Source organism: Delphinapterus leucas, chromosome 20, assembly GCF_059928025.1.
Source record: "Delphinapterus leucas isolate spDelLeu-1000000601 "Yukka" chromosome 20, BTC_Dleu_Yukka2, whole genome shotgun sequence".
NCBI classification, from domain to species: Eukaryota; Metazoa; Chordata; class Mammalia; order Artiodactyla; family Monodontidae; genus Delphinapterus; species Delphinapterus leucas.
This window is the reverse complement of record NC_143148.1, coordinates 31,806,497-31,833,850: the sequence shown is the minus strand read 5'-3', so window position 1 is coordinate 31,833,850 and position 27,354 is coordinate 31,806,497. Positions and strand designations below refer to the sequence as shown.

The 27,354-nt window shown below is 52.1% G+C and overlaps 1 protein-coding gene across 1 annotated transcript; it reads right to left on the bottom strand.

The window, feature by feature from the left end:
- Positions 1 to 1,283: 1,283 nt before the first annotated feature.
- On the bottom strand, positions 1,284 to 26,792 carry MMP2 (matrix metallopeptidase 2). The gene is made up of 13 exons (XM_022555065.2): positions 26,268 to 26,792; positions 23,505 to 23,731; positions 22,484 to 22,632; positions 21,327 to 21,455; positions 20,934 to 21,107; positions 18,082 to 18,255; positions 17,052 to 17,225; positions 14,990 to 15,145; positions 13,610 to 13,745; positions 9,411 to 9,547; positions 8,260 to 8,419; positions 3,817 to 3,926; positions 1,284 to 2,342 (listed from the first exon to the last, which is right to left on the bottom strand). The coding sequence occupies exons 1-13, from the start codon at positions 26,421 to 26,423 to the stop codon at positions 2,239 to 2,241; spliced, it is 1,986 nt and encodes a 661-aa protein (XP_022410773.1). The 5' UTR covers positions 26,424 to 26,792; the 3' UTR covers positions 1,284 to 2,238.
- Between the last annotated feature and the right edge of the window lie 562 nt (positions 26,793 to 27,354).

Here is a 27,354-nt window from a genome sequence, read left to right as displayed (position 1 = left end):
GTCAACTGCTCACAGCAGGCTGGAGGCATGATGAGAATCTGACTCTGGGCCCTGGGACAGCTGCTCCTTCCAAGGTGTCCACTGTAGGATCTCAGAACCTTCCAACCCTACCAGATAGATGCAGCCTTCAGCTACTCAATTAACCTCTCTGAGCTTGCATACTCATCTCAGAATGGGAAAACTAATTCCTACCCCATAGGATTGTATTGGGTTGGCCAAAAAGTTTGTTTGGGTTTTTCCACACCACGCTATGGAAAAGCCCGAACGAACTTTTTGGCCAACCCAGTAGTATCAATTAAGTAAAATAATGCATGTGTAGTGTTCATAGAAAAGCACTCAAGAAATGGCACCTTTTAGGTATTACATAGTGGAGCAGCTGAATTTTCTCAGTATTTAACAGAGAACCTTAATAACAACATATTACAGCCGTGATATAAAGCGCCCCAGCTTTGGGGTCTTCAAGTAGAGGGTGGCAGACCCTTATGGTTCTTTAGCACAGAAGGCAGTCTCTCCAAGAGCCCTCAAGGACCGGAGCGATTGGGCAGGCCACAGGAGAAAAGAGGACTCCACCAAGGTCACTTCCAGAGAGACCTGTGCACTCACCATCCCCTTCCCTACCAGCCCCACCATGAGAGGCCTGAAGTAATAGTCTATCGGAGCCAGAAAGGGCCTCTGAAATAACCCCAGGCCTTAAGTTTCTGTTCTGTAGCAGCTCCAGGATTTCTATATAGGAAGGGATTAAAGATGGGCAATCTGCTGGAGAGGAAGGTAAGGAGCTTACCCATTAATAGAAGCTGTGTTTAGAAAGCACACACATTTCTCCCCTAGCTGAGTTTACTTAGAGGGTTTTGGGGGAGGTGAAGGTTAATGCTGCTGAGGGAGATAACTCAGCTTCCGGCTAAAGCGCCTTCTCTAGGTCATCTTTGGCCTTGAGTCAGGATGTTACCCAGTATCTATGGTATCCTGGGAAAATCACTTTTCTCCAAGCCTTAGTTTCCTTATCAATAAAAGTTGACTAATAATATTCTCCATTCTTTAGGTTGGTATAAAGGTTAAATGAAGTGATGCACGTGAAGTGCCTGGCATATAGTAAGCATTCTATTAATGGAAGGGGTATTACTGTTGTTCACTGTTATTAGTATTAGAATTGGTGTTATTGTCAACAAAGAAACTGAGACTCAAGAAGAGAGGAAACCTTGACCAAGGCCCTGCAATTAAATAACAGAAACGCTGCTGTTCCAGGGCTCTTTCCACGGGACAGAGGGACTCCAGCTCACCCACCCTGAGTCTCTCACTGTTTATTTGGGCATCTGTGACCTTTCCAGCATATGTTACCTGTATGCTGCAGGGAGCGGAGATTTAGACTTTCTAAGTTTCCTCTTCTGGCTGGGGCTGGGGCCCCTCTCTAGTCTCTGCTAAAACAGCCGGCCAACATGGCCACTCAATCGGTGTCTTTATTCTTACTTGTTGATTTTTCCCACGGGGAAACTGCTGAAGGGAGAGGAGGGGAGACTGGGTGAGGAGCCAGGGTTTGGTTTTCCTCCATCCAGTGGAGTAAGTGACAGCGGAGGGACATACTAAATAGAGTGACCAAGGGGACCATCACTACGTGGGCTGAGATGCATCGTGCAGTGACTTCAGATAACCTGAGTCCTTCTGTCAGGAAATGCAATTTCAAAGTGGAAAAATAGATCAAAACAAACAAAAAAAAACAAAGTGCATACAAAGCAAACTGCTAATGTAGGGACGGTTCTAAGGCAGCCAGCAGTGAGAAGGCCAGGTGTCTGGCGTGGCCACCGGGCCATGCCCCTCTTCCACTGCCCCATGCCAGGCCAGGCTGTCGGGCCACCAGTGCCCTCTTCAGACAGTCTCTGTTGGCTCCAAGGGTGCTGTAAAGCCACAGAAGGTTGTGGAAGGAGAAGAGCCTGAAGGGTGGCAGCACCAGGGCAGCCCAAGACAAGGCTGCATTGAGAATATCAAAGCATCTCTTTGGGGGTGGCTCTGGAGGGCTGGTGAGGTGTGGAGGGGGAGGGGCACCTGGGACGGGTACAATCAGCACCTTTCTTGGAGCACAGGGCAGAGCCACTCTGTGGTTTCTTAAGTTACCAGGTGGGAGTGAGAATGCTGATTAACTACAGAGCTGAGGGCTGCCAGGCCCATCCGGGTCCTTCCCTGGTGCTCAGGGCCCGGTGTGCAGAAAGTGATAGAGAGGCAGGCCCTGGGGGAGGCAGAGACAGCTCAGCAGCCCAGCCAGTCGGACTTGATGCTTCCGAACTTCACGCTCTTCAGACTTTGGTTCTCCAACTTCAGGTAATACGCGCCCTTGAAGAAGTAGCTGTGACCTGGGATGAGAAAGAGAAGAGGCTGTGACCAAGCCATCCTCAGGCATTATGGCACAGGGAAGGTTCCTGAGAGTTTTACAAGTCTGCCTGCCATAGGGAAGAAGCTTTTAAATCACAGGAGACCCCTGTGAGGCTGGAAGAAGGGAAACGGCTGTGGAATTATGCTCTCTGAGTCTTTGTTTCTTCATCTTTAAGATGTGGATAACGATACCACCTCTTAAGGCTTCTGAGGATTAAATGAGATGATATATGCTATAATTAAGATAAATAACAGAACTCCACTGAGCACAAGCTCCAGACTAGGCACTTTCCTTTTCCAGAGGTGGCAAACCAGGAGGCTGCTAGCCCCATCGGGCCCACAGATTGGTTTTATTTAGCTCACACAGTTTTTTCTTTTGTTTTGTTTTGAATAACTGGCCAACATGTAAACATCTGGAAATTTCATATGAAAATACAGATTTCTCACTTCCTTTTAAAAGAGTTAGAATATCTAATAACACTGCTCCCCTTTTCTTGCAGGGCAGAGATCGCCAGAAGCCGAGAAGCAACTGTCCCCTGAAAATGAGCCATGTGCTCTCTGGTGCTCCACAGACCCCACCACTCCCTACTGTCTGCCCTGCCTGCTTCACTTATTCATGCCACCAGCTTGGCCCCTGTGGGCTTTGGAATTTCTTACTCCGAACATATATGATCTCATTTTCTTCCTTTCAAACCCTGACATATAGTAGGTGCTCAGTAGACGTTTATTTCTGAAGATAATCTTTAACCTAGCACCTGATTGTATACTGCTTTTTCCTGGACATGTAAGACCTTTAGCCCCTGGAGGTCAGGGCCATGTGCTTAGCGTGTGATAGGAACTCAAGAAGCATCTTTGTGAAATTTAATTGAAATCTCCTCTAAAAAGCCAAACCGGACTCATTTCCAGGGCCCTAGAGACCTCCCAGAAGCCTCCTCAGGAATATGGTTTCCAAACTCCAAACTCTATCCCTCGCTGGTTTGGCGTTTCATTCAGCAAGGGACCAGGGACAAATTGAGCCGATGGGATATCTCTGCCACCTCAGCAGCAGGGCCTAACAAAGTTTGTGCTGTCTCAAATGGAGCCATCCTTCTGCTAATAGGAAGCAGTCACAAGGCCCCTTGCGGAACCCAAAAGGGCCTGGATCAAACCCCAGAATGAATCCAGGGCACTGAGCCCAGGTTTCTCGCTCCCAGCAGGCCTCCCGCCCTCCCTGCTCCCTGGCTCCAGGCTCTGCAGCTGTAGGGGCCTTTCTGGGTCTTATTGCCTGGAGCCAGCTGAGTGAGCAGAGGTCAGGGGTCTGGATGCCTTCCCAGCACTGGGTTGAAGGGGCCGGTTTGTTTTCCCGGGGCGCCGCATGCTTTCCTGCACAATAAGGGAGTGTGTGCTTGCGAGGAGCAGGGCCCTGGCTGGGGGGCAGGGAGTCCTAGAAAGTGGACAGAGGCCTGGGCAGCTCACCCCCGCCCTGCAGGTCCACCACGGCATCCAGGTTATCAGGGATGGCGTTCCAGGCATCTGCGATGAGCTTGGGGAAGCCGGGATCCATTTTCTTCTTCACCTCATTGTATCTGCAAGGAAATGGCCATGGTGAACCTGTGGGGATCCCTAAAGGCCAGCCCTTCCCAACTTGATAGGAGGGCCATGATGATGGCTCCTGGGTGAGCCTGGGAAGCCAGACCTAGCCCTTCAGGGAGGCCATTGACTGGAGCTGAGGGGCAGGGAGTTAGACCTGGTTGAATCCTAATTCCACTACTCACTAATTAGGTGACTTTGGACAGCCCCATGAAAACAATCTTGTGATTACTGCTCACGTTTAAGCAGTGTGTTACCCACCTTCCATATACTTTTTCAATCCTTTCGACAACGCTAAGACACAGTCACTACCATAATACCCATTTTACAGACCAGAGGTTTAAAAAGGGCACCCAGTTTCTAAGTGGGAGTCCAACCCTGGCCTGTCTGGCTCAGGGCAGCAAACTGCTCTCTGGGCCTCAGTTTTACCATCTGTAAAATGGGTTATAATTAATTTAATGCATTTAATTAACACATATGTGAAACAGAGTAAAACATGAAAAGTGCCTATCCCAGTACCTGGTACTGGGTAGGTATCTGGGAAATGTTAGTTCCCTTACAAACTCTGATCCCTGCTGCAGTACAAACAGCACTGGCCCAGGAGCCCAGAGACGGGGTCCAGCCCCATCACTGCCCTTCACAGCTCAGCTTGGACAAATACTGCTTCTTCACCTGTCAGGTGGAGTTGACAGTCCACATCCTGGGCAATGATCTTGGCTGGGACAGTGAGGTTACAGTACAAGGTGGTGTGTGAACCCAAGCCCTGTCAGTCACAGGGCGACTTCCTGCCACCTCAGTCCCAATTGCAGTTCTCAGGGCAAGTCGTTATCTCGGGCTCTGCCTTTAATTTGTGTAAATACCTTGAGTATTAGTTGGCGTATTCTTCCTTCTGGCTAGCAACATCTGTGTCTTTTTAATTTGGAGGGAGAACTTTTTAAATGCTGGGGTTATTTTGATTCCATTGCTTCTCCACTTACACTCAATATATTTATTATCCTGTAAATATTTAATGAGCTCCCACTGTGTCGCTGTGGATACTGTAATCAACAAGATAAAGTCTTGCCCTCATGATGCTGATTTTCTAGATAGAACTGTGTTTGAATGCCATCCCGGTGACAGCCAAACATCAGCCTCACAGCTGACTCTCTTCTTCCCCACAGCCCGCCTGACGACCTCCGCCCCAGATGCCAAAAACAGCTTCCTCTCTGAGTCCCCTTCTACAGGGGTGTTCCCCCTCTGCCCATCACCCTCAGAACTGCCAGAAAAGCCTTCCTAATCCCAGTTATGTCATGAAACTTCTTCTTGCCAAACCTAGCATGCTTCCTCATGACCTGGGGTACCAAAACCAAGTTTCCCAGCTCAAAATTCTAGCAATCCATCCATGTCACCTGCACTGACCTCCCAAACTACATTCTCTAGAGTGATGACGGCTGAGAGCTATGTGTCCTTGAACTTGCCCTCATTTCTTTCTCACTCTACCCACGGAAGGTAGGGACAGCAGGAAGCAACCCCATTTGATGGATGAGGGAAGTGAGGCCCGGAGAAGTGAACCAATTTGCTTCCAAGTTCTTTTCCTCCAGGAAGAATACAGCATGGAGCCATCAGAACATGTTGGCTCTGAACAGAACCACACCTCTTCACATTCCTCTCTGTCCCCAGAGCCTCCTCTGGGAGCCTCCTTTCCTGCTCGCTGGTACACTCTTTTGAAAGACTTCTCTGTGAGCCTCTGAACTTCTCCGTTCTGGCTGTAGAATTGCAGTGCAGAGCAGGTGTTAAGAACACAGACATCGGGCTTCCCTGGTGGCGCAGTGGTTGAGAGTCTGCCTGCCGATGCAAGGGACACGGGTTCGTGCCCCGGTCCGGGAAGATCCCACATGCCGCGGAGCGGCTGGGCCCGTGAGCCATGGCCGCTGAGCCTGCGCGCCCGGAGCCTGTGCTCCTCCAGGGGAGAGGCCACAACAGGGAGAGGTACGCGTACCGCAAAAAAAAAAAAAAAAAAAAAAGAACACAGACATGTGTGTCCAAGCTTTTTCAAAGGTATATCCTTGAGGCACTTCAGCCTGAGTTTCTACACTCAGAAAATGGAGCTAATAATAGCATCTACCTTAAATGAGAAATACAGGTGAAATGCATAGCCCTGGGATGTGGTACAGGTCCCATCACAAGAGCCATCACTATTTTATTTGTATGTGTTTATGTCTCTTCCCCTCACGATATTGTAAGTTCCACCAGGCAGAGAGCGACTGTTTCTTGACAGCCGTCTTCCAGCACCTAGGTAATTGTCTGGCACATAGGAGATATTGAATATATTATTGTGGGTTTAGTGGAAGCATCTAGAAGCAAGGGCTGAGCACTCCCTGGCATGACCTAGGGTTTGCCCAATCTGGAAGCAGCTGCTCATCCTCTGTCATTCTGGAGCTCTCTCTCCTTCTCCAGAAAGGAGGCCTGGGCAGCGGCAGACTCCACCAGGACCAATGTCTCGAGCTCATTAACTACCTCTCCTGGGAAAAAGATCTGTCTCCTTCGGAAACCCCGCCCAGATCCTCCAATAGATGTTTCAGTTCTGCTGCTTTTAAGGAAGATTCACAGAACTTCCTCTGTAGAGCAGGCTGTCCATCCCAGATCCAGGCTTTGTGAGGTGGGCTTGCTATGGAAAAGGACTGGGAAGCAGAGAACTCTGACCCAAACCCAGCAAGGTACCACCACAGCGTGAGCATCAGTGTGTGTGTGTGTGTGTGTGTGTGTGTGTGTGTGCGCGCGCGCGTCTGTTCTCATATGTTTACATTCACCGTACGTGCTGGGGGGTGATTATAAATGTCCTCTCAACACCATGATTCAAAGACAAGGGTTCTACGATTCTGCTCTGTGAGGCTGGGCCTCTTGCTGTGCATGATTCTAAGATCTGGAGATTCGGAGTGCCTACTGTGCCGAGATGCCCTTCCACAGTACGTGCGCGTGCCTGAGAGTGTTCTGGAGCCTGTGGGCAGAGCGCCTGCTCCGCGTTTTCCTGGCTGACTGTTTCCTTTCTTGAGGCTTGAGATATCAATCAGCTTAAGTTGCTAAGTATCTTAGCAATATGTCTGGAATTCCACCCTGCCACGGCAGCCTGGGACATAAACAGCTCCTGAATGCAGGGCAGCTAGGGGCGGGTGGTGGGGAGGAGACGGGAGGAGAGAGGCCTTGGGAGGGAAGCAGGATTGTTCCAGGGGTGGCAGACAAAGGTCCAGATGCAGCCATGGGAGGAAACGTGGGGACGCTAGGAGGGAAGGAGGAAGACCACCCCTCCCCCACCGACCCGATGACCCTGAGGGTACAGTGGAGGGGGCCCAGGGTTAGAAACCAGAAGAAGCGGTTATAATCCTATAATCTGTGGCCAACACACTTGCCTATAAATAACTTAAGACAAGTTGGTTCATTTCTATGGACCTCAGATTCCTCATCTAGGAAATGTGAAGATTTAAAATCAAACTCCTGAGGTCTGGGCTGCCTCTCACTAACCTTTCCTGGAGATCAGGCTCCCTGACCCTCAGGCCTGACCGTGGCCTCTCAGAATCAGACCCTTCCCTTTAGATGAGCTGGAGCAGAGAGCTACCTGCTTCCACACTGGCCCCCGGCCAGCCTGTGCCCACAGCTACTGAGCCTGTGGCAGATGGGCCAGAGGGTGCCGCTGTTTTCAATGAGGCTGAATTTGGATGCTGGCTCCAGTGGACACCCGTCTCAGTTTTCATCCTGTGTTTGCTATCTGCCATCCCTGCCTCCACCACCCCCATCTCTTGGGACCCCACTATCTCAGGTATAGTGTAGAAAAGTGAAGAATGTTCTCTGGGAGCCAGAATTCCAGGGTTTAAATCCCAGCCTGCCACTACTTGGCTGTGTGACTTTAAGCTAGACACTTAACCTCTCTGAACCTCTTTCTTCACCTGTAAAATGGGAGGAATAGTAATAATAATATCCACCTCATAAAGCCTTTGGGATGGTGTCTGGCACATAGCATCAGAGTAGCAGCTATTATCTTTATTTTTATCACTCCCTTCTTCAGTGATTCACTCTAAAATATGGGGCTCCAGACCAGACGGACATGGGCCCAATCCAAAGACTTCTGAGAAGGGAAAGGAGGATCTAACCAGAATTGTACCAGTAATGTGCCCAAGAATAGCTCACCCTTTGGTGACTTTTCAGAGGGCCAATAACCCTGGCAGATTAGAGACCAGAGAGGGGGCATCCATGGTCCACCAGCCTCCAAACTTAACCCAGGAGGCTCAAAGCCCGTGTCTTCTCTCTGTCCACGCAGCTGGTGGTGCCGCTTTCCTTCGCACCGCCCTCCCTTACCTCCAGAACTTGTCTCCAGCGAAGATGTACGTCTTCTTGTTCTTGCTCCAGTTAAAGGCAGCATCCACTTTTTGGACATCAGGAGGAAGCCCCAAGCTGGTCAGCGGCTTGGGGTACCCTCGCTCCAGGGTGCTGGCTGAATAGACCCAGTACTCATTCCCTGGGGTGGAAGAAGAGGGTGGGCTGGTGGCAGGTGCTGGAGGCTGTTCCTCCCACCATCCACTAGGGACCCCACTGTGGCCTTTCTCGGCAGGGACACAAGTTCTGCCCAGTGCCGCATTCAGTGTCCGGAATCAGGGTCCACATATAAGGTTTTACAAATCGGTTATGGAAGGTCCCTGGCCAAGAAGGTTAGCCTGGCTCCACTTACCAAGCCAGAGACTCTAAGTGCCACACCTGTTGTGAAGAGGCACCTTTTTCTAATTTGCACAAAGGTCCCCTGTGAGCCAGCAGCTGCCCTCATCGCTCTGGGCTGGAGGAGCTGGGAAGCCGGCTGGTGGAACATGCACCCGTGGTGCTTCAGTGCCCCCGGGAAGCCACCCCTGGGCCTCCACCGCAGCCCTTCCTGAGCTCCCTCATAACAGCCTGGTTTTCTGTCTCCCCCGCTAGTTCATGAGCTCCCTGAGAGCAGGGGCTGCATCTCTGGCATATGATAGGTGCTCGAATAAAGATTAAATGAGCAGGGTTTCCCAAATGTTACCCATGTGACCCTACCTCGGTGATTTTTACCACTTATAGAGTCTCCTCATATTACTTAACTCGAGTTAACATTTTGCTTTCAAGGAATTCATTTTGAAGTCTACAGAAATAAATTTAAACATTAAAAATGAAAACAAATAGGTGTTTAAAAAATTCTAATTAAAACTGTCACCTGCCAAAGGCACTAGCATTAGGAAGGTGTTAAAGACACCAGAACTAAAGTGTCATTTTCCCTCTGGAAAAGGAATCAGAAGGATTGAAAAGGGATTAAAAGGTTATTGAAATGGTCGTTCTGTGGGCCAGAGCTAGTTGATGCTGAGTGTCTGAACCCATCTCCCAGATGATGGTTGAAAGAGTGGACCCATAAAGGAGAGGGAACACCCACCAGCGCACAGGAATCACGGTGCAGTGCCGCCTGGAGCCCAGGGCCAGGCAGCTCCCCTCCCACACACCTGCAAAGAATACAGCCTTCTCCTCCTGTGGGGCCTCGTATACAGCATCGATCTTTTCTGGGAGCTCAGGCCAGAATGTGGCCACCAGCAGGGGCCCCATGGGCTTGTCACGTGGTGTCACTGTTCGCCAAATGAACCTGGGTGGGGGAAGGGGACACAGGAAACCAAACCTTCAGTCACTCTGCAGTTGTAACTGCACATGCCTCTATAAGCCCTCTCAGAAACATCCCTGGATGATTCCCTGGGAGGAGGGGAGGTAAGATCAAAGAAAGGGTGGAGAAGACTGGAGAATGGGCAGAGCCCCCTCTGCAAGATGCCAGGGCTGAGAAGCAACCTTTTGCTCGCCCTCCTGCTCCCTCCTCCAGGAAGCCTTCCCTAACTACTTCTGTCCCTTACTGTGTTCTCCCTCCTCTGAGCCTCTTAAAATCATCAACACTGAGTGCCCAGAAGAGTAGTTTGATTGTTTGTTTTTTTAAGTGTCTTATCTTTCCTGTCAGATTCAAAGCCAATTCAGGCAGAGGCTGATGGCGCTCAAAAGTATTTCCTGAATTGAAATGATGGATTCAGGCACTTTGGCAGGAGTAGTAAAGAGCCATCGTTTACTGAGGGCCTACTAAGTGCCAAGCACTTTATGTGGCTTGTAAAATGTCGATTTCAATGTCAATATTATAAGATAATATGCACTCTCAGTGGTCTATCCAGCATCTATTATCTTATTTCCCGATCATCCTTCCTCACAAAATTCCCACATTTATGGCCCCTCCTTTCCTATAGGTGGACCCAATCCCCATTCTGATGAGTTTAAGCTACCAGTTCTCAAAGTGGGAGCTCCAGACCAACACCTGGGACTCATCAGAAATGCAAATTATTGGACCCGACTCAGGACCCATGAATCAGACTCTCTGGGCTTGGGGCCCAGTAATCTGTGTCTTAAGAGCCTTCCAGATGATTCTAATGCATGCCAAAGTTTGAGAACCACTGATCTAAGCCTATCGGAGCTTAGCATTCCCTGGCAATGTTATTGATGCAGCAGTGGCCATATGTCCTATGTTGGCACAATAAGATTGAACACATACACTTATAGTTCACATCTGGAGATCTGTCTCTCTCTTTCTTTTCTGCTGGATGTTTGCAAGGAAGTTTATAGCCCTGGCAGCCATTGTGTGACCCTGAGGGACCCAGTCTTAGGATGAAGACAATGCCAAGGAGAGCAGTGGACGAAGACATCATTGAATCAGTGACCCTCTTTCTGCCCCTGGAGGCAGCCCTACCCCTGGACTTTGTACCACGTGGGAGTAATTTCTTTCCATTGTTTAAGCTGGTTTCAGCTGGGATTCTCTGTTACTTGCAGCCAAAACATCCTGATACAGGAAAGTATCACAATCCTTATTTGGCAAATGACGCTCAGAGAGGTAATGGAATTACCAGGATTCAAATCCACATCTGACTCCAAGTCTGAGTTTAATTATCCTACAATACTGCCTTTCTTGTCCCCCACAATGCCTAGCACCAATTTCTGCATATGGTCAGAGCTTAAATTGTCTTTTTTTTTTTTTTGCAGTATGCGGGCCTCTCACTGCTGTGGCCTCTTCCGTTGCGGAGCACAGGCTCCGGATGCGCAGGCTCAGCGGCCATGGCTCATGGGCCCAGCCGCTCCGCGGCATCTTCCCAGACCGGGGCACGAACCCGTGTCCCCTGCATCGGCAGGCGGACTCTCAAACACTGCGCCACCAGGGAAGCCCAGAGCTTAAATATTTACTGATTAATTCAAGGAGTCCGTTAAACACTCATCAACTTCCTTTTGAAAGAAAGTGTGATGTGTCAGGCCAGGGATGGCTCCGACCTGGGCCTAGGCACTGCACCCTTTCCCAACTCTGTACTCAGATCCGCACGTGTGGTCAGGGCTTCTTTAGGGAGAAGTGCCCCAGACCAAGGGTGGTGCTGGGGCACGGGGCCCCTGGGCTCACCTCTTCCCCAGCCCTGTAATGGGGGCTGCAGGACAGCACTGACATCTGTTGTTACATGTCCTGGTTTGGGCATTCATGGCCTGATGGACCTGACTTCTCATTGCATTTTGGGTCTCATCTCACTCCGTATTCTTGCCCTCTCTCTCCCTACTGGCATCTGCCCCCCGGCACCTAGCCCAGTGCCTGGAGCAGAGGAGCCCCTTCACAAGAGTTTTTGGAACATCTTCAGCCTCACCAGGCTCTCCTGGGAAAAGCCAGGAACTTTCACATCTCTACGGCTTTGTTCTTGCAGTTCCCTCATCTCAAACACGCTCCCACCCTGCCAGCCCCATCACGTCCGTCCGCATCTGCTTCTCCTTTAATGCTTCCCCTTGAGCGCTGCTTCACCTGCAGAGCTCTTCCTTCACTCGGACGTGTCCACAAAGCATTTTGCTAATGTCTCTTGCAGTCACATCTCTTTCATTCTGCCATGTCAGTCCTCTATGCCTCTATTCCCTAAACCAGACTGGGGGTGCTCAAACTTTAATGTGCATCAGAATCGCTGGGGAAATTTTCTTTTTTTTCTTTTTTGGCTGTGCCACGTGGCTTGTCAGATCTTAGCTCCCCTACCAGGGATTGAACCCAGGCCCTCGGCAGTGAAAGCTCAGAGTCCTAACCACTGGACCGCCAGGGAATTCCCGTGGGGAAATTTTCTTAAATGCAGACGCCTGGGACCCATTCCCAGAGATTCCAGTCAGAGGGCCTGAGGGTGAGGACAGAAACCCACACGTTTAACCCTCACACTCTAGGTGGTTTCTGTGTGGGAAATCCACTGACCTCTTTTTGAAGACACCGATTCAGGCATTAAGCAGCCCCTCCACCTCTGGAACAACACCTTGCACCCCCAGCTCCCAAAGCCTAGCAAATGATTTGGCACAGTAGATGGCAAGTAATTATTTGTCGATAATAACAGCTAGTATGCTTGAAGGCACTTAGTCTGTGTCAGGCACTGTTTTAAGCACCACGCTCACCTAATCCTTACAACAGCCCTGTGAGACACGTTGGAATATTCATCCCATTTTAGAGATGAGGAAACTGAGGCTAAAAAGAGATACACAGGGCTCCCCTGGTGGCGCAGTGGCTGAGAGTCCGCCTGCCGATGCAGGGGACACGGGTTCGTGCCCCGGTCCGGGAAGATCCCACGTGCCGCGGAGCGGCTGGGCCCGTGAGCCATGGCCGCTGAGCCTGCGCGTCCGGAGCCTGTGCTCCGCGACGGGAGAGGCCACAGCAGTGAGAGGCCCGCGTACCGCAAAAAAAAAAAAAAAGAGATACACAATTAACTTGCCTATAATCATGCAACTGGTTAGTAGCAGGTCCAGGATTCTAACCCAGGCAATCTGGCTCCAGAACCATTCTCTCAGCTATTATGCTCTATGGATGGACAGATGGATGGATGATGGATGGACAGATAATGGATAGATGGATGGATGATGGACTGACAGATAATGGATAGATGGGTGGAGGATGGACGGACAGATGAATGGATTGATGGATGATGAATGGACCCTTTAATGTAGTCCTAGATTCTGCCTGCCTTTAGGATAGCTGGGTGAGTCTTAGCCCCTGATGGATTGAGTCGGGGCCTTTATTTATAGCACGAAGGACACCACTTCTTTCTACTCTGTGGTTACTTGCTCCCCATACATAGAACATTTTAGGTCAAGGCCATTCCAGGAGAAGGCCTGTGGTAGACTGGATTATTGTTCCTAATTCTTCCCTCCATCCCTAGTTTAGAAGTATACATCCACGTGTGTTGTCACACGACTATGCAGTACCATCCCCTAGAGTAGGTATTGGGCTTGGCCACGTGATTTGCTTGAGCCAGTGGAATATTCTCAAACATGCTGAGACTGAAGGCTTTAAATGTGCTTGTGTGGTTTGATTTGGCCTCTTGTGCTCCTGCCATGTGCCACAAGTAGCCGCTAATCCCAGGAGAATGAGTGACACACAGAGCATACCTGAGCCCAAACTGCAGCCCGAAGCCAAGGCATCTAGTAGACCCACAGACTAGGAGAGGGCACAAGAAATGCCTGTTGTGGTAGCCACCAGGATCTATCTGACACGCAGCAAAAATGGTCTCATAAAGGCCATTCTGTGAAGCCCACAGTAGGATCCTTGAGCAAGAGATGGGCACGAGAATAACAGAGAAGGGGCAGAGGGCAAGGAGGACAAGAAGCAAGATCCCGCACTTACCGGTCCTTGAAGAAGAAGATCTCCCCACGGATCTGAGAGATGCCATCAAAGACGATGTCCTGTTTGCAGATCTCAGGAGTGATGGGGCCCAGTGTGGGCGTGGGGCCGGTGCCAGTGTCAATGTCAGGGGAGGCCCCTGGGGGAGGACACCTGACCTCAGACTCAGACTCTCCCCAGCTCCAGGGGTTCTCCCTACCAGGCTGAGCCCCTAGGCTGGCCCACCCAACCTGCGAAGCATCAGAAGAATAGTATTCTGGCCTCGGTGTCAGCCCAGGGAAGACAGGGGACGAGGCCTGGACTTGGAGAGAGGAGACTGAACAGAAACCGGAATCCTGTGGCCCTTCACCCTTTACAAATGCTCTTCCCTGACATCCTCAGAATCAGTCCTCTCTACATCCCTAAGAGGTAGGCATCATTATTACCCCCATTTTACAGATGAGGAAACTGAGGCCCAGAAAGGTTGTATATGACTTGCCCAAATATTTAAACCCAAAGCTCATGTTAGTAAGCCCACAAGAGAGTCACGGTGGTCAGAGGGGAATACTCGTGTGTCCAGCACTGGGGGGTGTGGTACTTCCTTCACTCCTTAGGATAGCCAGCCGCAGTTTAGAGATGAAGAAACTGAGTCGAAAGAGGTAAAGACCGGCTCCATCTTTTGCGGCTGGTGAGTGGCAGAGGCAGCACTCGAACCCACAGCCTCTCACTCTACTGCAGTTCTTCCCCGAGTCCAATGTTCCCCACACGTCATCACTCCAGAGCCAGTTTCATGATTTCAGCTTTGTCCAGGTACCACCCGTACTATTACGTATTTACTTTTTTTAATGGGGTTACTTTGTAAACTCTGGCCTCACTGTAAGCATTAATATAAATAAAATCCCTAGTTTCAGGTACTAGTTGTATTGATCCTATTACACGTTAAAATAGAAGAATCGTTAGGAAGACTAGAAACTTGCACCCCTGTGTCACTAAGGTCATTCCAGGCACTGGGAAACTCTACCTTGTGTTTAGCTAATTCTCCTGGATTCTAAACCTCACTTGGATGCATAAACCTGGTTGATCTTGGGCCAGAGGGTTACCTTTCTCATACCTCAGTTGACCCGCCTAGAAAATGGAGAGCCCATTTCTGCCCCGCCTGCCTCACAGCATGGCTCTGGGGAACCAAGTGGGGCACAGACACTGGTGTTATTTGGAAAGGAAAGGGCTGTCCAAGGGCCCCCTTGGAGAGTTGCTCTGACACACCCAGACCAGGTTAACACTCCTGCCCTTGTCTCCTGCAGTCCTAGACAAATGGGACCTGGATGGTTCCACTCCCTGGGCCTCCATCCCCAGTGGCATGACCTCCCCAGATCCCTGCCCCAGGAACCCCAAGCTGAGGCTTACCATAGAGCTCTTGAATGCCCTTGATGTCATCATGTGACAGGCGGAAGTTCTTGGTGTAGGTGTAAATGGGGGCCATTAGGGCTCCGGGATCCTCTGAGTGTTCCAGCCCCATCGCATGGCCAAACTCATGGGCTGCCACAAGGAACAGGCTGTACCCTGAGGCCCGCAGGGAGGGGAGGAGGGACAGAGAGACAAGGAGAAAGATGAGAGAGAAGTCAGGCCTGGCCCCGGTGATGGCGACATTTGAGGACATCCCCATGGTGGGACTGAGAGCATGGAGGTGACATGTACTGATTTTTCCTTCCCCCAAGAATTCTGGGGTTAACAGACCATGCCTATGGTTTTCAAGGAGAGTCAACCAAAGTCCGCTTGTCCCTTTCCAGGTGGGCTGCACGTGTGCTAGAAAGGGGAGCACGTAGCATCGGCAAATCCTCTATATAGAGTCCCATTTGTTAAAAATCCTGTTTCCTGGCTCTTTGTTTCTCTATAAAGACTAAGGACAAAACCTGCTCTGTGGGTTCTCCAAAGAGGTAACCCCTGGGACCACCATTTCTGCTCCAGGGGAAGCAGTAAAAAGGTTCTCACTTGGAGTGGTTGTCCAAGCTCAAGCCAGACAGTGGGCAAACCCTACTGTCACACCCTGTTGTGTATTGAATTGTGTCCCTCCAAACCCCACGTACCTGTGACTATGACCTTATTCGGTAATAGAGTCTTTGCAGATAAATTAAGATGCAAGTTAAAATGAAGCCATACTGCAGTAGGGTGGACCCTTAATCCAATGTGACCCATGTCCTTATAAGAAAAGAAGATACTTAGAGATGAACATATAAGGCCAAATAACAACAGAGGCAGAGATTGGAGGGATACAGCCTCTAGAGGGAATGTGGCCTTACCCACACCTTGATTTTAGACTTCTAGATGACTCTAGAAGTGCAAGAGAATAAATTTCTGTTGTTTGAAGCCACCTGGTTGGCGGTACTCTGTTATGGCGGCCCTAGGACACTAATACACCGCCCCCCAAGTGCACCACACCTGCTCTGGAGCCTTAAACCACTCCAGCAGGTGGAGAATCCCACCTTTAGGTAGAGACTGCAGCAGGTAAAATCAGGATATGTCTTAGCACGGCACTTGGTGGAGGATGAGAAAAACTCCTTTGGCCAGCCTCTGTCAGCTGGCGTTCTCCAAGTTCCATCTCATTGAGAGTAAAAAGAAGAAAAGTAACTTAAAGAGAGGCTGACCTAATTCTGGCTGGCCCAGGACCAGCACTCTCACCTGGCCATCTGGGGCCTTGAACCCAATGACACTGGGCCCTGCAGCCTAGACTGGGCACAGTGCCCCCAAGGATTCTGTTCATTGCAGTGACCACACAGTACGGTCATGACCTGTCTCCTGGTCACTCTCTCGCTCCAGCCTGTGAGTCCTGGAGGGCAGAGAACTGTCCCAGGTAGCTGTGTTTTCAACACCCAGCACTGACGAGGACCCCTCCATTCACAACTTGGCAAAGGATGGTGCCCGTGGGGCAGGAGGGCTGTGGACGCTTCCCCGTGCTGCATGGAGGGTGGGGAGAGCAAGGATGAGGCTCCTCCTGTTTTCCTCTCTTCTGCCCACCTGGCTCCCTGAAGGCAGCTCTCTGTTGGAGTGAGAATGCCTCGCAGGAGAATCATCTCTCTGGGGCAGGGCTCCCTGTGCCCAGCATTGAGACATTTTGGGGTTTGACAGCCCCACCTGGAGGGGTACAGATGTGGGAGGGAAAAGCAGCATCTCCTCGGGAAAGCTGGTTCCCACCCAGGAATCGGGTACTGGGATGGATGGGGTCTTATTTCGGAGGCCATGTCTCTGCCCGGAGAAACAAGGCCAAGGCAGGGACACTGTCTCCACGAGGAACGGACAGCATCTCTGCCAGGTGGGTGGGTCTGTTGCGGGCAGTGTCTCTACCAGGGTAGGTGGGTGTCTGGGGGGCAGTGTCTGTGGCTGAGGTGGGTGGGGACTCTGGAAGATTTCCAGCCCAGTCGCGGGCGGGGCGGGGTGTGCAGTGTCTTTGCCCAATGGCCAGGGCTCCTACCTTGGTCGGGGCAGAAGCCCCACTTGCGGTCATCGTCGTAGTTGGCCGTGGTCGCACACCACAACTTCCCATCGCTGCGGCCGGCGCTGGTGCAGCTCTCGTGCTTGTTGCCCAGGAAGGTGAAGGGGAAGACACAGGGGGCACCTTCCGAGTTCCCGCCCACAGTGGACATGGCTGTGGGGTTAGGGACATGGGTCAGTAGGCAGCAAGGGGTCTAGGGCCACCGCCAGGGAGCAATGATATGATGCGGCCATTAACAAACCAGGCTTACGGAGTACTAGCTCAGTCCGGGGCACGTGGTCAAGTGCTTTACACACCGCTCACCTGCTTGGCCCCCTCCAACAGCCCTGTGTGGTTGGGACCCTAGGTTACCCCCCATTTTATGGATGGGGTGACTGGAGCTCAGAGAGATTAAGTAACTTGCCTGGGCACATGCTGCTAGGAAGTGGCAGAGCTGGGATGCAAACCCAGGCAGCCCGATTCCAGAGCTTTAATTAGCCTCCCCTGGATGGGACCACAGCAGCTAGAGGCAAAGGGGGCTGGGCAGAGCTGAAGGTGTCAACACGTTTCCCGAGACCGGGAGCTCCATCACACATGGTCTCGTGGGAGACCTACCTGTGTCTCCTGCAGAGAGCAGGGACTCAGCAAATGTCTGCTGAAGGAAAGGAGGAAGAAAAGAAGCGAAGGAGGGAGGGAGTCCTTATTGAAAAACAGAGACCAAAGGAGATACAGACTAAGACAAAGAAAGGCAAGCAATAGAGACATTGAGATGAGAGAGAGGGAGAGACAATTGCCAGGGAGGCTGCGAGAGTGCGGGTCGTTCAGAGGGTCCTGGGTGGACCTGACATTAGACATCACCAACCGATTCAGCTGAACTGGCTGTCGGTGCCCAGCGTCTGTCCTGATTTTGGTGTCCGTGCTGGACCAGCTGCTACACACCCTGACTAGCGCCCCCGTCCTGGGGAAAGGAGGTGGGGACAGGGCTCCCGTGGGCTTGCTATCGAAGGACAGGGAGAGGCGTGACACCTACCGGTCTCGGGGCAGAAGCCGTACTTCTTGTCGCGGTCGAAGTCCTCGGTGGTGCCACACCAGCGGTAGCCATCGGTACGGCCCTCCGTGGTGCAGCTGTCATAGGATGTACCCTGGAAGCGGAACGGGAACTTGCAGGGCTGTCCGTCGGCGTTGCCACCCATGGTGAACAGGGCTGGGGTGCAGGAGAGAGGGGGAGGGTGCGAATGTGAGGGAGACCGCCCACCTGCCCACGGGAGCATCCGCTGGGCACCTGCATGGGCGCAGAGCTGCTGCCCACCTGCCCGCTCATACCAGGGAAGTTGTAGCATTGGTAAAACGTTAATTCTGAGCTCCCAGGGTGTAATTACCCCTGCCTACACGGCCAACCCCATCCTTCCTCTGGGACATTATGGACGGCCCCTCCACACCAGCAATAAAATAGTTAACACCTGGCACACAGTGGGGCCCTCAGATCCCCGCCCCAGCCCCAGGGTCACTGTCCACTCTGCCTGGCTGTTGCCCACATCCCTGCGGATTGCTAAATATATCATCCATGGTGGGCAGGATAGCAAGAGTCTCTCCATTTGATAGATCGGGAAACTGAGGTTTGCAGAAGCTGGTTCCAGAACTGCTCATGGTCATAGAAACGGAAAAACTGGATGAGGGCTGTAACTGAAAACTACAAAACACACTTAACCGCAATTTCTCCCTTCCTCGCTCTGTCACACACGCTTGTGCACACAGAGAAAGCTTCACCTCCTTTCAACCCCAGGCCCTTTCCTGGATGCTGCAGTCCCTGCACAAGGGAGGAGGACAGGAGAAGGAGGGCACGACAGGGAGGTGGTGTTTTGGGGGACCTTTCAAGACACACCTCAGGCTCCCACTCTGACCTCCCCAAGACATGGGCCATGACTGGAGAGTTCAGGGCAGACAGTGGGATTAAGAGTCTGGGCTTGTCTGTCTTGGGTTCTTCCCCTGCTCCCGCGTACCCTCATCCACCCTAAAGCTACAAAATGGTGTGTCTTTGGATTTGCCAACTAGCAAAACCACAAGTGCGTAACAAGGACCATCTGTGCACTACGGCGCCAGAGGTGACTTCACCAGCCCCCGTTAACTCCGCCATGGCCAGAATTGAGCCCAGTCCGTGGCGCCCCCAGCGCAGGTCTTGGGGCCCCATACCCTCACTGCTCCTGTCTCCCCAACCAAGTGACCTTCTCCTGCAACGCCAGAAACAAGGGGATGAATGGAGGAAGAAACACTGAGGCCAGATGCCTTGGTGACCTCAAAGTGGGAAAGGCAATTGTTAAATGTATCATCCATGGTGGGCAGGATGGTGTTAACCTCAATGGAGGCCAGTCTCCACCTCCGGCCTTCCAGCAGCTGCATTTCTACCACCCAGGAAGCCCCCATCTCCTCTCAGATCCTGCCCCCAAAGGGATGGAGAGAAGCAGACGCTGGCTCAGCAGTCAGGAGGGGCTGAGTAATCGGAACCTCTGCCCCAAGACCCAAACACGTGCATGTCGTGCGTACTTGCATCTGGCTAAAGACCAAATCAATGGATAATGTTCAGGGCAGGGAAATACCCTTCCCTAACTTATGAATTCCAGCTGTTTCTAATTCTATTATCAAGACATTCTGTTCTAAACACAGGGGTTGACACATGGGAGGGTTAACGCCATCCAAACCCCTACCGAGAAATGCAAGATACATTAAATATTTTTGGTTTTAAATATTTCTGACTTATTGATGGTCAATGCCTTGAACTCTTACTTAATACAAAGTATTGCGTGCACTTTGGTACCAAAAGCGTAAACAGGAACACAGTTAACCAGGTCTTTGTTTTTTTCCTTCTGTCAACATGGCTGGTACTTAGGGTTCAGTTGCAATAAAGTCACAGAGATTCACAAACATGTAAAATTACAGCCAAGAAGACAGAGGCATCTATAGATCAAGGAGTCTTTATGGGATAGTGAATACTTTTAAAAAGTATTTTAAAAGGTTTTGGACTTTCTCCCCTTTTCCCCAAACTTTCTCAGCTTTCAACCTCTAGAATCATTAAACACAATGACTTGATAGAGTATGAAGTACGTATGCTGTCCTTTTATGATTTCTGATTATGAAGTGTGTCAAGGATAGATAGATGAAAAAGGATTGAGTGTGTATGTCAACACCCTCACCTTTTAAAAAACTTTTCCCTCTACGTTGCTTCAAAATATCTGAAGCTTATGTCTGAAGCACTGACAAAAAGGCACACACAAATACTGTGTCAAACCTAATGCCTTTGCCAAGACACAGAGATGCAGCCACAAGCAAAGACAGATGGAGACCAAGAAAGGCAGATGCAACAGCTCCCAGACACTCCCCCACCCCCACACACATACTCAGAGTCCAAATCAGAACCAGAAGTGATGGCTGAAATTCCCCAGGTTGGCGTCCCCAAGCCAGGCTGGGTACCAGGCCTTGGTGTCTGAGTCTTGCCTCCCAATCCCACTGCTAGGCTTCTCATCTACCCCCAAGCCTCTCCTCATGCCCTTGAACCCCCAATCCTGCTGGAGGGTAGAGAGTGGTTCTCTAGAGATCTGCTGGGCATTTTAATCGTTCTAAGTTCCTCTAACGCATGTTAGAAAAAAATAATTAGTGCATCAAACTGGTGAGTTCAAAAATATTATTACTAATGATAAAACTTAAAGAAAAAAAGGAATTGATTTAATGAAAGTATTAACTGAATAATGGAACAGACGAGAGGGGCACAGTGATGGCTCAGATCAGGACATGGGGCCTGAAGAAGGGGACACTGGTTCCCTGGCAGTGCCAGGCCTGGGGAGTGTGGAGGCCGGGAAGGTGGAGGTCTGGGGCCAGGAGGACACTCACCTTCATGGGGGCAGAAGCCGTACTTGCCGTCCTTGTCGAAGTTGTAGGTGGTGGAACACCAGAGGAAGCCGTCGCTGCGGCCTGTGTCCGTGCAGCTGGTGTGCTCCTTGCCATTGAACAGGAAGGGGAACTTGCAGTACTCCCCGTCGGCGTTCCCGTACTTCACGCGGACCACTGAGGGGCCACACAGGGTGGAGGGTGAACCTCTCCGGGCCTTTCTTTAGAGACCAGGATTGTGACTCACCAGGGTGGGTTACCTCCCTCCCCCTCCCATCTGAGCAGATAGAGGGGTCCGCGGTTGCCAGGGAAGCCAAAGTCCTTGTTGCTAGGTGACAGGGAGGCATGCAGAGGACCGGCGAGGAGGCTCGGGCACGTGGATGGTCACTTTCTTACCTTGCCCTTCTCCCAGGGTCCACAGCTCATCGTCATCAAAGTGAGAGTCTCCCCCAATGCCAGGGCCTGGGGCGAAGGCGTGAGCCAGAAGCCCGTCTTTGCCGTCAAAAGGGTACCCATCTCCATGCTCTGAAACACACTGGATCTCAGCTTCTAGCTACCCCGCTGGGCACTGAAACCCAAGCACATGCCATCCGTGGTTGGGGCCCTTTAGCCCACCTAGCATGTGTCCCCTTCCCTTGTCCTGTTGGGTTATCCAGGACTGGGGACACAGTGAGTCTAGAGTATTGCCTACTTGACTGTCACCATCCTATTGTCTACACTACTCCGTCAAGTCTACACAGCCTTCAGAATCCCTGCCACCAACCTTCACTGCCTACACTACTGCCAATGACACTACAGCTATCCACATACCTACACTACCATACCAGTCTCCTCGCCACCCGCCCTCCTTGTCCACAGCGTCTATACCACCTACCCTCCATCCACACTGCTCTCTCTTAGCCACATCACCTCCCTTCGTGTCACACTATCCCGTGGCCACGACACTAACCCTCATAACCGCTTTGCCACCCAGGGCCACATGCCTACACTGTCTCCTGTGCCTGTGCCACTTGCCCTCATCACATACCACTCACAATGTCTACACTGCCTACCTTCGTGTCTACACTACTGTCAGTGTTCCTATCCCAACACACATGGCGCCCTGGACCCTGGGTTCGATTCCACTTACTCTCATGTCTACACTGGTCCATCTGCCCCACTCCCATATCTCGAGTTCCTCGGTGTCTTTGAGTGTCGTCCAACAGAACTTCCTGCCACGATGTAGTCTGATGTATCTACTGAGCACTTGAAATCTGACTAGTGTGACGGAGAAACTGAATTTCAAATTTTATTTAATTTTAACTAATTTAAAAGTAAGTAGCCCTATGGATCCAGGGGCTACCATGCTGGACAGGAGATGGGGAGCCATATGTTTTCAGGTTCACACCGCCTCCAGGGAGTCACGTCACTGCCTTCCCATCAACGCGGCTCTCCAGCGTCTGCATCTTCTGCCCTCCTAGCTAAGCTGGAAAGGAGTCCCCTGTGGCTCTCTGATGTCTGGATCGCCCCCTTGTCTCTGCACTGAGCCCCCTGCTGGCCCCTCTTCTGCCTACCCCAGCGGCCAAAGTTGATCATGATGTCAGCTTCTCCATCATGGGTCCGAGAAAACCGCAGTGGAGTCACGTCACTCCAGACTCGGAAGGCACGAGCGAAGGCATTGTCCACTGTCTCGGGGTCCAGATCAGGGGTGTAGCCAATGATCCTGGGGGTGGCAGAAGTGCACGTGAGTGTGTATGGGTGTGCAAAGGAACGTGAGCGTACCTACGCGTGTGAGTGCATGTGTGCAAGGGTGTGTGTGTGTATGCAAGTGTGTGCATACATGGGAGGGGTGTGCGAGTCTGTGTGCACGAGCGTGTGCATGCGAGTGTGGATACACAGGCAGACAATGTGTGTGCATGTTGAGTAGAGCTCCCTGGGAGAAGAGCCCGCCCAGAGTGCCTTGAGGTCTGGCGGTGCCTCAGATCAGCCTGTATGTTCAGGCCCTGCCTCAGGCGTCTCTTCCCTCCCTCTGGCCGAGGGAGAAGGATGGGGGTGTAAATAGTGCATTATGGAACACAGCACAGAGATCTCATCCTTGGAGTCCAACACGAGCCGTACGGAACAGAGCCCGCAGCCCAATTAACAACCAATGATAACAACTCTATAATACAATAAAAAACCCAATTAGCAACCAATCATCAAGTTCCCTTTACCCGCCCCAATGACCTCATCTGATAATAATAGTGACTAGCATTTATTACACTCTTACTACATGCTGGACACTGAAAGCCCTTTATACATACGATCCAGTTCCCAAGCTGTAAGTAAGGCTTCGTTTTAACCCCATTTGGCAGATTGGAAAACCAAGGCTCAGAGCGCTGAAAAGGAAGGAGTCCAATGCCGCACAGCCAGTAAGCGTCAGATTCAAGTCCTGGTCTGTCTTATTCCAGGTCCTAAGAATTCTGCATGCAAGCTCCTTAAGAGGCCAAGTCCTCCCAAGATAGCTCCCGGGTCCCCGGAGCGGGGAGGCAATGCCCAATGAGACGCGGTGTCCCTTGGCCCAGGGCCCTGCCTCCCGCAGCCCTGCCCCGGCACCTGTAGGTGATCTGGTTCTTGTCCCACTTGGGCTTGCGGGGGAAGAAGTTGTAGTTGGCCACGTCGGGGTTGCCACAGCGCGGCTTCCGCATGGTCTCGATGGTGCTCTGGTCCAGTTCACCTGTCTGGGGTAGCCCGAAGAACTTCTGCATCTTCTTCAGCGTGTCCTTCAGCACAAACAGGTTACAACTCTCCTTGGGGCAGCCATAGAAGGTGTTCAGGTATTGCTGGAAGAAGTAAGCACCCCGGCACAGGCAGCCACGTTAGGATGGCATAGTACTGATCAAAGGAGTCAGGGGCCCAAGGGCACTGGGTGGAGTCCCAGGTTCCCAAACCAGCTCTGTCACCCACTAGCTGAGTGACATAAAAGCTGTAGAGAGCACGGCTTGGGAGCACATGTTGAGTGCTTACAATGGGCCCAGGCACTAATGTCAGCTTGTGTTAACTCACTGAATGCTCACAGCAACTCTATCATGTAGACAGTCCATCATACAGGAGGAAACTAAAGCACAGAGAGGTTAAGAAACTTGCCTAAGATCACACAGCTCACAAATGGCAGAACTGAATTTGGACCCAAGCAAACTGGCTCCAGGGGCCAGGCTTAGACCTGTACCTCTCTACCACCCCTCTATACCTCCATCATCTCTTTTAATCCACCAAACTGCTGATGACATGGGGATTACTTTCCTCACTTTTCTTTAAAGAGATTCAAGGGCTATGTGCCTGAGTTCCAGCAGCAGTCAGTCCTGGGTTCAAATCCTGAATCTGCCAATTTCCCAGAAGAAAACAGTCCTGTCCTTCAGGTCCTGTGCAGCGGCTCTGCCCAAACGGAGGCCAAAACCAAACAGGCCCCTGCAGGGCATCGGGGACCAATCAGCTCACTTATTTGTTGAACAAATACTTTTTGACACGTACCAGGTGCCAAGCCTGGTGCTAGTGCTGGGGGTCAAGTGGTGAGCACGACAGATGTTTCTAGTCTCTAGGGTTCAAATCCCAGTGTGGGGAGGCTGATGGACCACAAATAAGTGACAAATTAAATATGTGATAGGAATGGTGGGAGAAGCCAGGAGATCTCATTACTGGGGCCCTAACCTTGTTTGAGAGGGTAGTTAGGAAAGAAGAAATAAACGGTATAATAATAATAATGATAATAACAATATAATGACTAATACTTATTGAGCACTTACCATGTCCCAGGTACCCTTCAAAGTGTCTAAGATTACCTCTCCTCGAACCCCAAGACAGGTACCATTATTACCCTCAGTTTGCGGAAGCAGTTGAGAGAAGTTAAGTCACTTGCCCAAGATTTACTAGGCCAGTTGATTCGTGCACCCCCAGATTTGAGGCCAGGCAGACTAAGTTCAAAGCCTGCCTTCTCAAGCCCCGGTCCCCACTGCATTGCCTCTGGGCAACATGGACTTCCATATGCTGTAGAAAGCATGGGGACCCAGGTAGCTTTGTCAGTGCTCCAAAGCTCCACCCTCCCCCTCAGCCATAGCCCCCTCATTATGCAGACGACCCCCAGACCCTTGAGAAAAATAGCCCCCTAAAAATGTAAGGTCTCCCAACCCATTTGTCCAGAGAAGGCAGAGACCTAGATGCTGGAAAGGGGGCAGGGGTGGTGTCACATCCAGAGAAGGGGCCCCCCAGGTGACCAGGGGGCACGAAGATCCTGTCCTGGGCAGTTTGGGGACCACGCTGAAGGAGAATAGGGGCTTTCTAAGGTGGCTGAAGCAATACGTGGCAGATGTCTTGTGCGCTGGAAAGAACATCTTGAGGGGTCCCCAGCCCGAGGCGCTTACAGGGTGAGGGGGAGTGTCCTTCAGCTGCCCGCATCTCTGCTTGTGCAATGTGGTGGCCTGGATGCCCCTCTGGCCAGGCGCGCGCGCCCGCGCCCGCGCGCGCTCGCAAAACAACATCTGAGCCGCAGCTCGGAGCCCCGCCAGGAGGGAGGGCTCCCTGGCCGCTCTCCGACCCCAGCCGGCCTCAGTCCGCCCCCGCCCCACGCGCCAGGGCCCTCGTGCCGCCCCTCCCTCCGCCCTGCCGGCCAATTCTCTCCTTCTGTCCTCCGACCCCTCTGGAGAAGTTCGAGGAAATTTTCTGAGGTCCAACCCTTGACCCTCCTTGACCAACTTGCTCATTGAGCCACTGGAAAAAGCGCTGTCCTCTTCCCTCCTGCCCCCAATACTTGCCAAAAGGTCCCGGGGATCGGTTTGTCCAAGGCCCCTCTCCAGATGTGTGCCAAAGGTTCCCAGACGTTTGCCAAAGTTCCGCTTTGCCCAGAGCTCCCACCCTCACGCGTGCAAAAACTTATCCAAATTGTGTGCCAAAGGCCCCTCTTCTCTAAGTCCCACAGGGGTTTAAAGGATCCTCCACCGTTTGCAAGAGACCCCTTTAGGCTTTTTGCCAAAGGCCTATCAGGACGCTGGCCAACGGCCTCGTTAGCCAACCCCCCAGATGTGTCCAAGAGATGTATACAAAGCCGCCCCCCTTTGCCAAATCCCGGATACTAGACAATGTCCTTACCAGCGGTTTGCCAAAGCACCCCCCGCGCCCCCCGCTGTGTCCCGAAAGTTGCCAAATTGGGCTTCTCTTACCACAACTCCCCACCCCCTCCTCCTGCGAACCAGACCACCCCATGCTGTTTGCTGAAGCCCCTCCCCCACGCTGTGTGCCCTCCGTGGCGATGGGGGAGGGGTGGCCCTTCCTCTACCTCCGAAGTTTGTCTAAACTCGGTTGGATGAGGCTCGCTTCGGAACTCACCACAGCCAACTCTTTGTCCGTTTTGGGGGCGACATCTCCAGGAAACTTGATGATGGGCGACGGCGCGGCGGTGGCGCGGCCCAACAGGCAGCCCAGGACGCAGAGGGCCCGCAGGGGGCCGGCCAGCGGGCCCCGAGCCACTCGCGCCTCGGTCATTGCGCTCCCGGGCCCCGCGCGTCGCCCGGGGGGTGGCTGGCTCGGTGCGTGTGGCCGCGTCGCCGCCTGGCTGGCGCCTGCTCCCCCGCGCAGCGCTGCGCCCCCAGGGGCTGTTCGACTCGGTCTCCTCGGCTTTGCCCGGCTCAGCGGCGCATGGTCCGGCCCCCAGCCCTCGCCGCCGCCGCCAGCTCTCGCCGGTCCTGGCAAAGCCTTTGTATGTTTAAAGCCCCAGATGCGTAGCTCCAGCCACCGCCGGAGGAAGTCTGGATGCAGCGGAAACAAGGGAGGGCAGCCGCCAGATGTGGCCGGCTGGGCTGGGAGGGCGCTGGCAGTGCGGCGCCGGGTGGAGGGGGAGCGCTCAGGCCCGCCCCTCTCCGCCCCATTCTCCCTCTCGCCCTCCTCCTCTTTTCTCCTTTCTTTTCCTTTCTCCGCCTCTTTTCCCCTCAGCCAGAGCTTTGGGCCTCTTCGAGAACCATCAGTGCGGCGACCTTCCAACCTTTACTCCCCAATCCGGGCGCAAAACCTATGGAACCTCTGCTGGGAAACATCTGGCGCGACCACTCTAGACACTTGAAGTCCTGAGGCTGGAGAGCAGCGGTTCTTGGAGGGACACACGGCGGGGGGCCAGACGGCCTGCACTCCCAGGGGTGTAGGTCAGAGATGGGGAGGAAGGGTCAGGAACAGATGATCAGCTGCACCTGTAGATCGTCAGAGAAAGAGATTTTAGATGATTAGAGATGGAGACAGAGAGATGAGAGAGATAGGCAGAAATGGGAAGAGATACAGAGATGGAAACAAAGTGAAGGCCCCTCCTTCCTCATCTCCCTCTTCCCTCCCCCTCCCCTCCCTCCTTCCTTCCTTCCTTCCTTCCTTCCTTCCTTCCTTCTCCTTCCCCTCTTCTTCCTTCTATGACTATTTAAGCATTTACTTG

Bases quoted from the DNA above. Each gene is read 5' to 3' on its own strand.
- MMP2 (XM_022555065.2), bottom strand. From the start codon at position 26,423: ATGACCGAGGCGCGAGTGGCTCGGGGCCCGCTGGCCGGCCCCCTGCGG. The intron at 21,456-22,483 runs GTAGGCAGAAGA...AGTGTGTTTCAG, and splicing joins GATCAACTTTGGCCGCTGGG to AGCATGGAGATGGGTACCCT. The intron at 3,927-8,259 runs GTAAGGGAGGGC...ATTTCCTTGCAG, and splicing joins GCTGGAGACAAGTTCTGGAG to ATACAATGAGGTGAAGAAGA.